The sequence below is a fragment of the Anopheles stephensi genome, chromosome 3 (genome assembly GCF_013141755.1).
Source record: "Anopheles stephensi strain Indian chromosome 3, UCI_ANSTEP_V1.0, whole genome shotgun sequence".
Lineage (NCBI taxonomy): Eukaryota > Metazoa > Arthropoda > Insecta > Diptera > Culicidae > Anopheles > Anopheles stephensi.
Genome location: NC_050203.1, coordinates 66725026 through 66736796, shown reverse-complemented (window position 1 = coordinate 66736796; position 11771 = coordinate 66725026). Strand labels below are relative to the sequence as shown.

The 11771-nt window shown below is 44.4% G+C and overlaps 2 protein-coding genes across 4 annotated transcripts in view; both read right to left on the bottom strand.

Annotated features, from left to right (window-relative positions):
* Positions 1 to 8340, bottom strand: LOC118511750 (oxidoreductase OpS5-like). Its single transcript, XM_036055215.1, has 10 exons — positions 8185 to 8340; positions 4752 to 4911; positions 4333 to 4667; positions 4041 to 4252; positions 3769 to 3885; positions 1858 to 1987; positions 1407 to 1790; positions 703 to 933; positions 365 to 583; positions 1 to 272 (listed from the first exon to the last, which is right to left on the bottom strand). Exons 1-10 carry the CDS (start codon positions 8309 to 8311, stop codon positions 73 to 75), a joined length of 2115 nt encoding a protein of 704 aa, XP_035911108.1. The 5' UTR covers positions 8312 to 8340; the 3' UTR covers positions 1 to 72.
* A 2336-nt stretch (positions 8341 to 10676) lies between these two features.
* LOC118511747 overlaps positions 10677 to 11771 on the bottom strand; it is a 61113-nt gene continuing 60018 nt past the window's right edge. For all 3 annotated transcript variants that reach the window (XM_036055210.1, XM_036055209.1, XM_036055211.1), the window contains one exon: positions 10677 to 11662. In XM_036055210.1, coding sequence (XP_035911103.1) covers positions 11475 to 11662 — 188 coding nt within the window. In that variant the 3' untranslated portion in view covers positions 10677 to 11474. The remainder of the gene's footprint in view (positions 11663 to 11771) is intronic.

Below are 11771 nucleotides of genomic sequence, written 5' to 3'. Positions count from 1 at the left end.
TTCGGTTCGAAGATAAATTCAAAATTTATTCCTAGCCTAGTACACGCTCTTATATTAGCTTCGGGCGATAAATTAAGGATCACATAGCATTAAGGGACCACAGCCGTTGCCTTCCCCTCCCTCCTCGGCTTCCTCTAGCGGTGGTTGGTAGCTACCGCAGCGTGGGAAATTGGCCGGCGGTTTGAGCATTTCGTCCGGTTCGCCAATCTGCAGCACCAGCCCCATACCGTTGGCAAGATGCCATTCAAAGTGACAGTGCACCAGCCAGAAGCCTGCAAACAAACCCCACCAAGGCAAGAAGAGTTGAAGAAATGTGTCGCAAAGAAAGTGGGTGACCACTGCCGCCGCCACCACCACCACTCACCCGGATTGTCCGCCCGGAACCGTACCCGCACGTAGCCCCGGTTCGGTATGGACATCGTGTCCTTGTACGGTGGGCAGTGTGCGTTCGGACGCCGGACGGTCTGCAGATTCCGCAGGTAGGTTATCTGATCCGTAAGGATGTCGTTCGGAAAGCGGCCAGTATCGGTCACTATAAATCGATGACCGTGGAGATGGAATGGATGGTAGAACTTTTGTCGTACTGCAAGAAGAAGTTCACACACACACACACACATGTCATTGTGATATCAATCCGTGGTGGTGGTATAATGCAAGCCCGGGATGCAATTCCACAAGTCACGACGGGCGAAGGGTACTTACTCTCGGCCGTATCGTACAGCACGATCTCGATGACATCGTTGTGCTTCACCTTCATGCGGTGCGTGCAGAAGCACAAATGGTCGTCCGTGCAGTGGGCCGGTTTGTGGCTCACGTTGCAAAACTGTGCATTCTCGTCGACTATCTGCTCCGGTTGGATCAGCAGCGGGAAGGACGGTGGCACGAAGCTGATCATGTTCGTCGCACCGATCGTGTTGAACCGACCCCGGACGGCTGGAAGCAGGATGCATTCCGTTTAATTACTGTGCGTGTTTTGCTCGAGCCGCAAGCAAAGCTCCCGCCCTAGTTCATCCGGCCGGTAACTTCATCCGAGGTGAGCTTCAACATAACTCATTTAATTAGTGACAGCATCTTCATTAAATCTTGCATACTTTCCTGACCGCTCCTTACGGTAGCAGGAGCAGGTACACTGTGCTCCGGTGACAAAGAAGTGCACACCTTCTGGCAAGGTGGCCCAACCCGCTAGAGCCCGCCATAAATTAAATAACTTCCAAACATAGCCTCTCAGCTTTTAAGCTATCTGCAATTATGGTGTGATGATGATGATGATGATGTGGATGGTGCTACGTATCAAGTGTATGGTGACATGCAAATGCTATCCCGGGGTTGTTGCTCACTCCATTAATAACAACCCCGCCCTACCCAACCGAGTACCACAATATCCGCCAGCGTAGCGGGGTACTTACTTGCGAAATGGCTGAAACCACGCTCCGAAAACAGCAAGCTATTATTCGCCTCAATTACATTGAATCCAAGGAAAAACGTATGATCCGGCACGGCGTCGATGAGCTCATTGTCGCGGAACTCTTCGTACGATTCCAGATCCGCCGCACAGAGGTACGTATCGTTCGGGGTGTAGCACGGTGCCGTCTGGTGGTTAAACACGATACCCTCCGGGTACGGATCGTCGTACGCTGGCAGCGGTTCCTGTGGGAAGGCTAGCGTTTGCGCTACCGTCAGCCCGCTGGCCGACGGGAACGTGTCCTTCGTGTGGTAGGACAGGATGGCAAAGTCTTCGACGCGCATCGGATCACAGAAACCGATCCCTCGTACACGCACCCAGTAATTGCCTGCGGAGGTGGAAGCGAACGGTTTTCAGGAAACCGGAAGTGGAGTGGGGAGGGTGGAACGTCTTACCCGGAGGTTGGTTGGCTGTCAGGACAAAGTCGTACCGTTCGCCCGAGATGGATACCAGTGTGTCTACGGTGTGCTGAGGTTGCACCGTACCGCCGTCGGTGGAGATGATCAACATGCTGTGGTTTTGGATCTTTATGTTGGAGGGGGGAGAGAACATTATTGTTCGCTTACAAGATGCAGTAAAATGCATTGCATCCCACGACGCTTCATCGAATCCCGCCCTGATCGTATCGCTGTACGCAATACAGCTAACGCATGCTGAGGCTTAAGTTAGTAATGGCAGATCAAGATCTCTCAGGAATCTTTCTAGAAAAAATATTGCCTCCCAAATTGCACGAGTTGTCCTTGAACAGTAAGCTTTAAACGTAGCAATGGCTGTAGTTTAACTGATTTTAACTAATTTTTTATAGCTCTTTCTGGGCTCTAAAGTTATGTTCTAAATTCCATAGCATCTTTCTTTGACGACAAATTGAGCCTCTGTCTTGACTACACAATGATTGGATAGGATCATTATTATTATCCTTCACTACTGAAGTCAGTAGGGATCGTACGATAAAGTCTGTGTAGAGGAATCGTAAAAAACAAGATACGATACCCAGCAGAACCAAGAGCTAACTCCGCACCTAATCACTTGTTTTGGCTCGTGCCTAACTCGTTGACTGATGATCGCTGACTGATCGCAGGGTAGGAGCATCTTTTCACGCATCCTCCCTTGTTTCACTTCCTACATGATACTCCTTCATCATCCCATAACTCATACCAGCTGGTTGCACCCCTTGGCAAAATTTTCCTACACACTGTTTCAGGCCTTATTAGAAATTTTTGTCCTTTCTTGCGTGACTGAGAAGCCGTTGTAAAGCTTAGAGAGATCATAACAGGTCATCAGGCTGTGCGTCGGTATTTTAAACTTCTACGTTGAGGGGTGAAACTCATAGCGCGATCACTTTTTTTTTAATAAATTACATTTTTTTGGTAAAATTTAGTTTACGAAGTGTAAACCTTCCTATTGTAGCACCTATTCAATAAATCGATTTTGAGTATATATTTTTGTTTTGGACATTTTGCTATTTTTCAACCTAGCAGAGGCATCAAAATGGAGTGGTTTGAAAGAATGTGGGCTTTATCTATTGCCCATCACCGTATAAGACGATGAACAGTTCAAGGGATAGCTAGAACACAGGAGTTTCTTTTTGTTTGTCACTACAACATCGAGATCGAGACCGTCTACCGTTCCCAAAATCCCTTGTCTTGGTCATATTCTTCGATAAATAGTGTGTTCTGTGTTCTACGAGTCATATTCTTTACTTTTGATATCATTAAAGACAACTATTTTAGAAGAAGTTTTGAACTCCCCAACCAAGCATATATCTGAAGCTTCTGTTACAATTTCAAGCGCCTTGTTATGCTACTTCAATTAATTTTTCCTCAGAGTTTATCTTTTTCAAAATCAAATTGAGAACAATTCTCGCGAAATACTCCAATTAAACGGAAAAATCGTGAAGCTAAATTGTTAACACAAAATAAGCGTGGGTTGAGTTTTGTTGTTGTTGCAAAAAAAGCACGGTCCGTGTATAATGGCAATCGTTCGCACCGGCTAGCATATAAGTTAACAATAAATCCCCATTTGTAAGCTGTGAGTAATTGAGAAACATTGTTCATTCCCAAATTGGCACCTCCACGCGCTAGGGCCGGCGCTGGCATTCGCTCGCTCGCAAACGCAATTGAAATTGCAGCTGCACTTTGTGCGAACAAAGACCCACCGGCCCAACATGTAACGTTCGGCCATAAACGGGCCAAAATGTCGGGTGCTGGGTGAGACACACAACAGCACGTAACGTAATTATAATATTTGAACTACTTTTCCACTCCCCACAAAAAAAAAAACAACAACCCGACCGTACCGGCACGTACCTGCATCTGGAACGGGCAGTACTGGCTGCCGCTGCTGATCAACCGAAACCGGTACCGTTTGCCATACTCCACCTGGTACACGGTCAACGGGGCATCCTTTCGAGTGCCGGTCGTTTCCTGTCGGTCGGTGGCATGGAAAGGTGTAGAACGGACAGTGGGTGAGGATAATTTTCGATAAATTTTAATTTACCAACCCCTCGCCGTCCGGTGGTCGCGGGCGAGCGCGTGCTCGGACTACCCGGGACTCGGGGGTTCAAATTCATTATTCATACATTAAAGTACCGCCCGCGGCCATTGATGAGGATGGAGTTGACGCGCATCGAGTCGTTCTGGATGCCGGGCACCCACTTCTCCACCATGTCCAGCGTCCAGTCCGCGATGATGATCCGATGCTCGGACAGATCGTAGTCGTAGTGCGCCCGATTCATATCGGCCGGGTCGCGCACAACCACCATACCGTAGTGGCCGTTCGCCTTCTGAAACCCTGAACGGGGGGGCGCGTTGCGAAAAATAATTAGAACAAATTGGAAAACGAACGCGGAAGGGGCGGACGGTGTCGCTTACCGGTGTGCGAGTGGTAAAACTGTGTCCCGGCCTCGACCGCACTAAACTGATAGCGAAAGGCAGTGCCCTGCGCGATCGGGCACTGGGTCACCATCGGCACACCGTCCATCCACGGGCTGTTCTTCTGATGGAAGCCGTGCCAGTGAATGGTCGAACCGAGGCCCTCCATCTCGTTCTCGACGTCCACCACGATGGTGTCGTGCTTGCAGACGTGTATCGGCGGTCCCGGGATCTGGCGGTTGATGGTAAAGACACCGCGTTCCATACCGTTCGCCGTGATGCACTGGGGATGGAAGCAGTGCCTGGGAACGCCGGTAGCACAGTGCCAGCAGGAGCTGCGGAAGAGATGCGTGCGGGGCAGCGTGCAGTCGTGTAGGCTGAGCATACGGTAACGGTACGGTTTGGCTTGGCTTACTTACGATCCCATGGTGGCAAAATTTTCCAGCTTCCAGTGAAAGTGACACGTTAGCGGTGGTCCACCGGGCATGCACGGACGGTCACACTGGTCGCCCGGTACTACCTGCCGCACGGTGGGGCTGGACGCGTTGGTGAGAAGCAGTAGCTGTGGCCAAAGGCGTGCTGAAATTAGAATGTGTTGATGAGCTTCTGAGAAGCGGGATTGGATTTCGGCGTCCAGCAGATGCTCTACTCAAATGCTGTAGCGCTATTTTAAAGGAATGTAAATTACAATTTAATTATGGTCCAAAATTTAATGTAGTTCATTATGGAGAGCAAATCTCTTCGCATGTGCATTCCATATTTTTGAAACTACACACAATTCATTCGGTTTTGGGTGTAAAGTTAATAATGCTTTTAAACACATTTCGTCCTTATTTCTAAGCTTCACAAAACCACAGAAGAAATCCCTCTAGCACTACCACCTCGAACGGTCTCTGGTCGGCCATGTCTGGCTTTCTGTGACATGAGTTTACCCATAGCAAAGTAGTCAGCCCTGCGTACGGAGACGCGGTCTGGAAGGGATATCAACCCCGGTCCTGTTGTGTGAAGACCGGCACCGCAGTCGCCTCGGCCACAGGCCACGTTTGAACGGACGGTCTGGTTTGATTGAACCAGCACAAATGTCATAAGTCCCTTCCCAGTCACGATCAGTGAGAATCCTACATGGGTTTCAAAGAACATCATACGAAGGACAGATTCCCAGCTACTTGACAGTTTGTTAGAGCATCTGGTAGCATTGGGAAAACTGTAGGCTTTGTACCGGTATCGTTCTCCAACTTGAACCGAACGTAGTTAAGTTGAGTATGTTGAAGAAGATATTGGACAAAATTGAAATTGTCCTGCAAAATTCCCAGTCAAAGCCGTCCGTGGTTGTGTAAAATAAAAGAAATGGGCAATCCTCAATGTAATTGGTCAATTGAGCTAGCTGTACCAATTTTAATTGCATTACTGTAAAATGTGAAAGTTTTTACTAACATGAGTTCAAAGCGTGCTTCTGCGAGTTAAAACATAGAGGTCATTAGACATATTTTAAGCTTTATTTTTTAATCTTCTGATGCTTTCTACCCCAATTCATTTGCTTTGAAGCTATAAACGCCCTAATTAATCACTCTTCATCTTCAAAGAAAGCGTGCATTGCATGAAGAAGCAAAGCTGTTTATGATGTGCAATTGATTAAATTACGGTTAGATTTTTGTTAATTAGTTTGGAGGATTTGATTAGGTGCATATATTTAAACACATTCACTGAACCAGCGCTCCCGGTAACGCATGAACTGAACGGCTACGCACCCTAACCGAGATTGATTTAGTAACTATGTCACTATGAGCCGAACCGCCCTAGTACAAGAATTTAGAGAGAAAGCAAAGCGAAGAAAATCGCTGCACAAATAGCACGAATTATATTACTCGCTGATAAGAGCAATCTGCCAAATTTTGATAAAGGCCCCAGCGAGCGCAGTGGTAGGTGTCTTAAAATAATTTCACATGTTGAGGTAGTCTCGTATGCTTTACTGCACTTGAAAGCAATCAACGATGATGGGAGTGGATCGGCGAAATGTGTGCGTGTGTTGTCGTATGTTTTATTATCAAATCAATTGCGATGTGTTAGGAAAAAGTGCGTATATGATAAGCTAAGTTGGATGTTTTTGATTTGCTTTTTTTAATTCTAACGTTTAATTCACTTACTTTTACTGATAGCAATAACGGGTGGTTTTCTAGTAAAATTCTTGATACAGCTCTGGTACACAAAATTGTCCAACTAGTCCAATGTGTAGGTCAAATGTAAGGTCATACGAAACAAACTCATTCCGTTGTAAGGAATTGATCCTCAGTAAGGTTGATGAATATTTGAATATTTAACAGTAGTAAAGATCAGTAAAGAGGCGATCGACAGATATGCAGGGTTTCTCAGTTGATAAGGCAATAGCATCCATTTTTATCTTAGGCTCCTTACATGAAATGGCAAACAAAGCTAGTTGACATGGAAACGGCTTCAGATGACAGCGAAATCAAATACTTTTTGCTGTAATGTCCTCCGATGATATTGCCATAGTAGCCGTTGATGTTGTACGCTCGTGCGCTGAGAGGATGCGTATAATATCAACGGTTACTATGACAATAGTGATTGACATCCTAATTACCGGTTAGAATTTCTTCGAGTTTTATAACATCTTTTCATTTATTTAGACAATTCTTATTGCAAATAAATTTGGATAGAATATGGTAAAGAAAAACATATGATAGAACATAGTAAATCCCTAGTCAAACAAAGTTTTCTATGTCTCAGCGGCAGGCTGATTTTAACAGCGGTCAGCAGAGTTTTTTGAGTAAACCTCTATCGAAAGACCTTATCAAACTAGTCAGTCAGTTAGGCCTAGGATGAAATGATAACTGAAGCAAAAGAGCTTGTAAAAAAATATTTTGCCAAGGCTACGGTTAACTGCTGGCCAGGTCCCAATGAACTACAGAAAGGTCAGTCGGTAATACGTTAAATTATTGGTAGTAGTTTTAGTTTAGGTTTTTTAGCATCTGAAGATCTTTTTTCTAGAAAACAGTGTTACAAAAGTTTAGGAATAAATAACTTGTTTAATTGCAATGTGAAATTGTTTTCAAAAACACCTCTCAGCTTTCTGACCAATTTTTACAAGTCCGTTAAATTGTTTTTCTTCGTGTTCGGCCAACCATTTCTGGCTTACTATGACTTGATTTTACCCGTAGCAAATTAGTCAGCCCTGCGTACGGGAAGGCGGTCTAGATGGGATTTGAACCCCGGTCCTGCCGTTTGAAGACAGGACCACCACCCCATTAAGTTCAACGTAACGAAAATTTTACAAACAATCCTTTCGATTTGCACGATTTTTAATCATCACAGCACAGCAGCAAGAACAATCGGCAACACTTTTTGCTGCCCACTCCCGGACGATGTTGTAATCATTTTCAAATTTGATTCCCACTTTTTCTGTTGGAATGATTTGTTTTCAAAACAGCCATAATCGACATGAATTAATGTCAGCCGAAACCGTATCAGACCGGGCAGACACTCTGCTGCCGAATTGCGTTCCGATTGCGTGGCGGAAGGATACAAAAAATCACTCTCCATTATCAGCCGATGAAAAGTTACATCACGATCGTTTGCTTGTGTATAGGAGCGGTGAGCCTTTTGCGCTAACATTAAGCTGTTGCCGTGTTGCACAACTTGAGCTAAACCTTTCATGTCCGTACTTCACTTTCCTACTAATTTCTCATGGACGGAAGAACATGATTCCACGATCATTCAACTGTTTGGTCAACTTTAAATGCTTCTTGAAACATTTACACTTCGCTACACTAACAATAACTTCAGGCACATTTCAGGCGAGTAACAAACAGCTTTCCACTGCAAAACACCACTCACCGGGTTTTGTTGACAGTGGCAATCCCACGAAACAGTCGATCTTTGGCAGGATGGAGGAGCACAGCGCACACCAAACTATCCATCGCAATGTGCCCTTAAACATCGCTTCAAAACCTCGGAGAATCATCGTTACGAGCGCGTGTCCGAACGCGTGCCTTCGCTGGGTAAAACTGAAAGCGCAATCGATCCACTCTGGCTGCCAGGCAGCGATCATCGATTATCAGTACCGTACGGTGCGGTGTATTTTTTTTTCTTACTTGGTTCAAATTAATCAAAAGAAAATTTGTCCCAGAAGAAAAAAATGGGGGTTTGTCTGAGTTGTTAGAAACTAATCGCTTTTTTTTTGTTCCCAAACAATCCCAACCGATGCGCTTATCACTCTTTCTGCGCCAAGCGCGTGTGTAAAGGCGATTTCGATCGTTCTGGTGACGCGTGGCACGCAGTGGCCCGGTGTTTTGGTTTGTTTTTCGTCATGCGTCTGATTGTCGCGATAAGAGGACTTGCCTCTGCCTGGAAAAAGAGGTATACAAGAGTTTGAGGAAAGCGATTGTTTTGTTCGGGTTGAGGGAACAGATCAAAGCTCCGGGATATTTATAATCGTTTCAATGTTTTTAAAATCGCAGTTTGAGCAAAAAAACTTAAAATCTCAAAAAAATCTACATCATTTCAAACGAATGTTTGTGAAGATATAATACATACCGTACAATATGCTTACCGTACTTTGCAGTGCTCTAAAAACGAGAAAATCGTACCATGATGATAACGCAATGTGATATCTTACACATCAAACGGAGGAACGCAAGCAGCAACAAACAAAAAATTCGCCGTAAAATGGCATCAAAGGACACGCCTTGTGAACTTTTGCAGCCAGCTTCCCCACCCCGATTCCCGGGAGCCAAAGTTCCTACAAAATGATTAAATATGCTTTTTCTCTTTTTGCAAATTTCCATCGAAACGCGGCGCTGTCCTCTTGAACGGTGTGCGGAAGTTTTGCCTGCGGAAGTTCAGCAGATAAGATGGGCTAGCTGGACGTGTGCAGTGGTCGGCAAAGATTGTTTGCAAAACTAGTTAGGGAAAATCGATGAAACTAAAAATAAAAACAATAAATCTAAAGAATTGATCGAACAAGTATTAAAATTTAATACTAAATGCAGTGATATCATCACAGATGTTAAGTTACACATTTTCTATCTTAGTAACCATAGCTCAGGAGACTGTCTGGCTTGCCAATAGGAATTTTACAGCATCGGTTGCTTGGACCATGAACGTATGATTTTTTCATTCTGTTTCAAATAATAAACGACGATCATACGATCATTACTACAGTTATGCACTGAACGTTCCCGAATGCTGGAGTTGCATCCGACACGACGGTCCCATGTTGCCAAACTGATACTCTAGGAATATCATCGTGGCAGCTGACGGGAGATTCTATTGGACCCCGAACTAGCAGTCTTCTGCCATCGGGCATCGCATACGGATCATCAAAAGCTGATTTTAAATTTTATAATAAAATTTTTATTATTATCTGAGGCAACACCTCAATATGAAAGCTTTTCACTGCTCCACATCGCGCTGATTAAATCAATAATATACCCGATCAAATCAATATCTCGACGCACTTGTCAGTTATATCCTTGAAACCCCCTGTAATAGAGGGTCCGTATTGTAAACGCGTATTATGAGATGAAAATCATAATATTATTGCCATAAAAATAGATACATTTAGGACGACTTTAGAGGCACTCTATTCCCGTTTTCTACATAAATTTGTATAGAATTTCCAGATCAAGAGACCTAATGTCCAATGTAAAATCCAAAACAGCAACAATTATTGAAGACAAATCGTTTGGGCAGTTCCACAAAATTGTGTATTAGATTATTTAAAATTTCAAAACAAAAATAATAAAAGGACAAAATAATAACCATTACAATTTCATGAAGCGTTTGATCCTCTGAAACTGGAGTGAAAAAATGTGAAGAGTAAATTAGAAACTAAAATCATTTACAACACCCACCTGTAGCTACCTTAAAGCAAAAGCAGTGTTAAAAAGGGCTATAAAACCACAATTAAATCACTGCTTCCGGGCGCACTCACGCCCACAAACACACATTAAAAGCCTTTTAGTAGTAATAACGTTAATGACTCCTTCCTGCACGGCACACTGCTTGCCGACCACTGCGTACCAAGGGTTTGATGAACAAAATACCATCGAAGCTTTCGAACGTGCGAGTATGTGACAACCGCTCCATTTTCCGGTATCCGACCATCGTTATGCAGCACTGCTAATGTTAATAATTTGCTAACTTAGAGTAACCAGAGAGAGGAATCACAAAAGTTACCAACAACCGTTTCTCCGTTTGCATAGTTCTTACTTAATATGTTCCGCCGGGAGATCACCGGTTGTTCCGAAGCGAAGATGACAAGCATTGCGAAGGAGCATGATAGGAGACACACAGACGAATGGAGAAAAACAAAACGCGAGAGAGTGTTTCAGAGTTTAGAGCAGTTTGTGTGTGTGTGTTTTTTTTATTTAGTTCTGAATACTTCCTGTATATGAATAATACTTTTTCCCTTTGCGCCGCTTTCGCTACAACACGCGGTTCACTACGCAACTCATCCTGTCGTACCGCTGATCATGTGGCACTACTACTACCCGTTGGCTTCTCACTTCTACTCTTCCTGCTCCCTTTTTCTCACCGATATAACATTTGATCTAGCTATGCCCACGTGTGTGTGGGTTTTTCTTTTAAATTTTACTTTTGGTTTCGTTCAGTTTTCCATAATCGTATTTACCGCTTTCCAATGGTTTTTTTTTTGCTGTTGAACATTAGTCGTTGGTTTGGGGAGGGGGAAACGTACATATGACCAGGCTCCAGGAAGCGGTAAAAAACTCGCGTCCCGCAGGAAGCAGTTGCTTTCTGATCAGAATCGGAATTATTTCGCTGCTGCGAAACATTGCCTCTCCATTAGCCAGTCGGATAGGAAAACTTAAACGCACAACGCTGGAAAATGCAAGTTGGAGTAAAATACTGTTACATTTCTTTTCCCCCCGTTTTTCTCTCACATTATATCCTTCTTTCTGCGCTTGCAATTTGTTTTCCCCGCTTTGAACTATGATACAGTGTTTGCAACAATTTGCCTTACATGCTCGTCGTGGTTCTCCTGTATTTATATGTGTGTGTGTTTTTTTTTAAATATTTAATTTTCTTATATAAAACATTTTTACCATCCTTCATCGTACCGACCCGAATCGACGTGATTCAACACTTATTAGCGACATTTCGTTTCACCGATGGTGCGCTACCGAACCGTACAGCATCAACGTCGTCGCCATCATTGCCATCACCATCGCCAGGTGCGGCAGTAGCACCAGCATCAGCGTCGGTCGCTGTGGGTAGCTTCCGCTTCGGGACGGTTTGCCACCGTCGTCCAGCTGGCTGCGGTTGGCGTGCTGCATCGCTGCCGGCTTCTCACCTGTTGGCCAAATACGGGGCGAAGCGAAATATAGGGGTAAAAGAATTTACATTAGCAGAAATTACATTAGCTACATTTTTTGTTGCCGTATTTAACATCGTTACGCCGC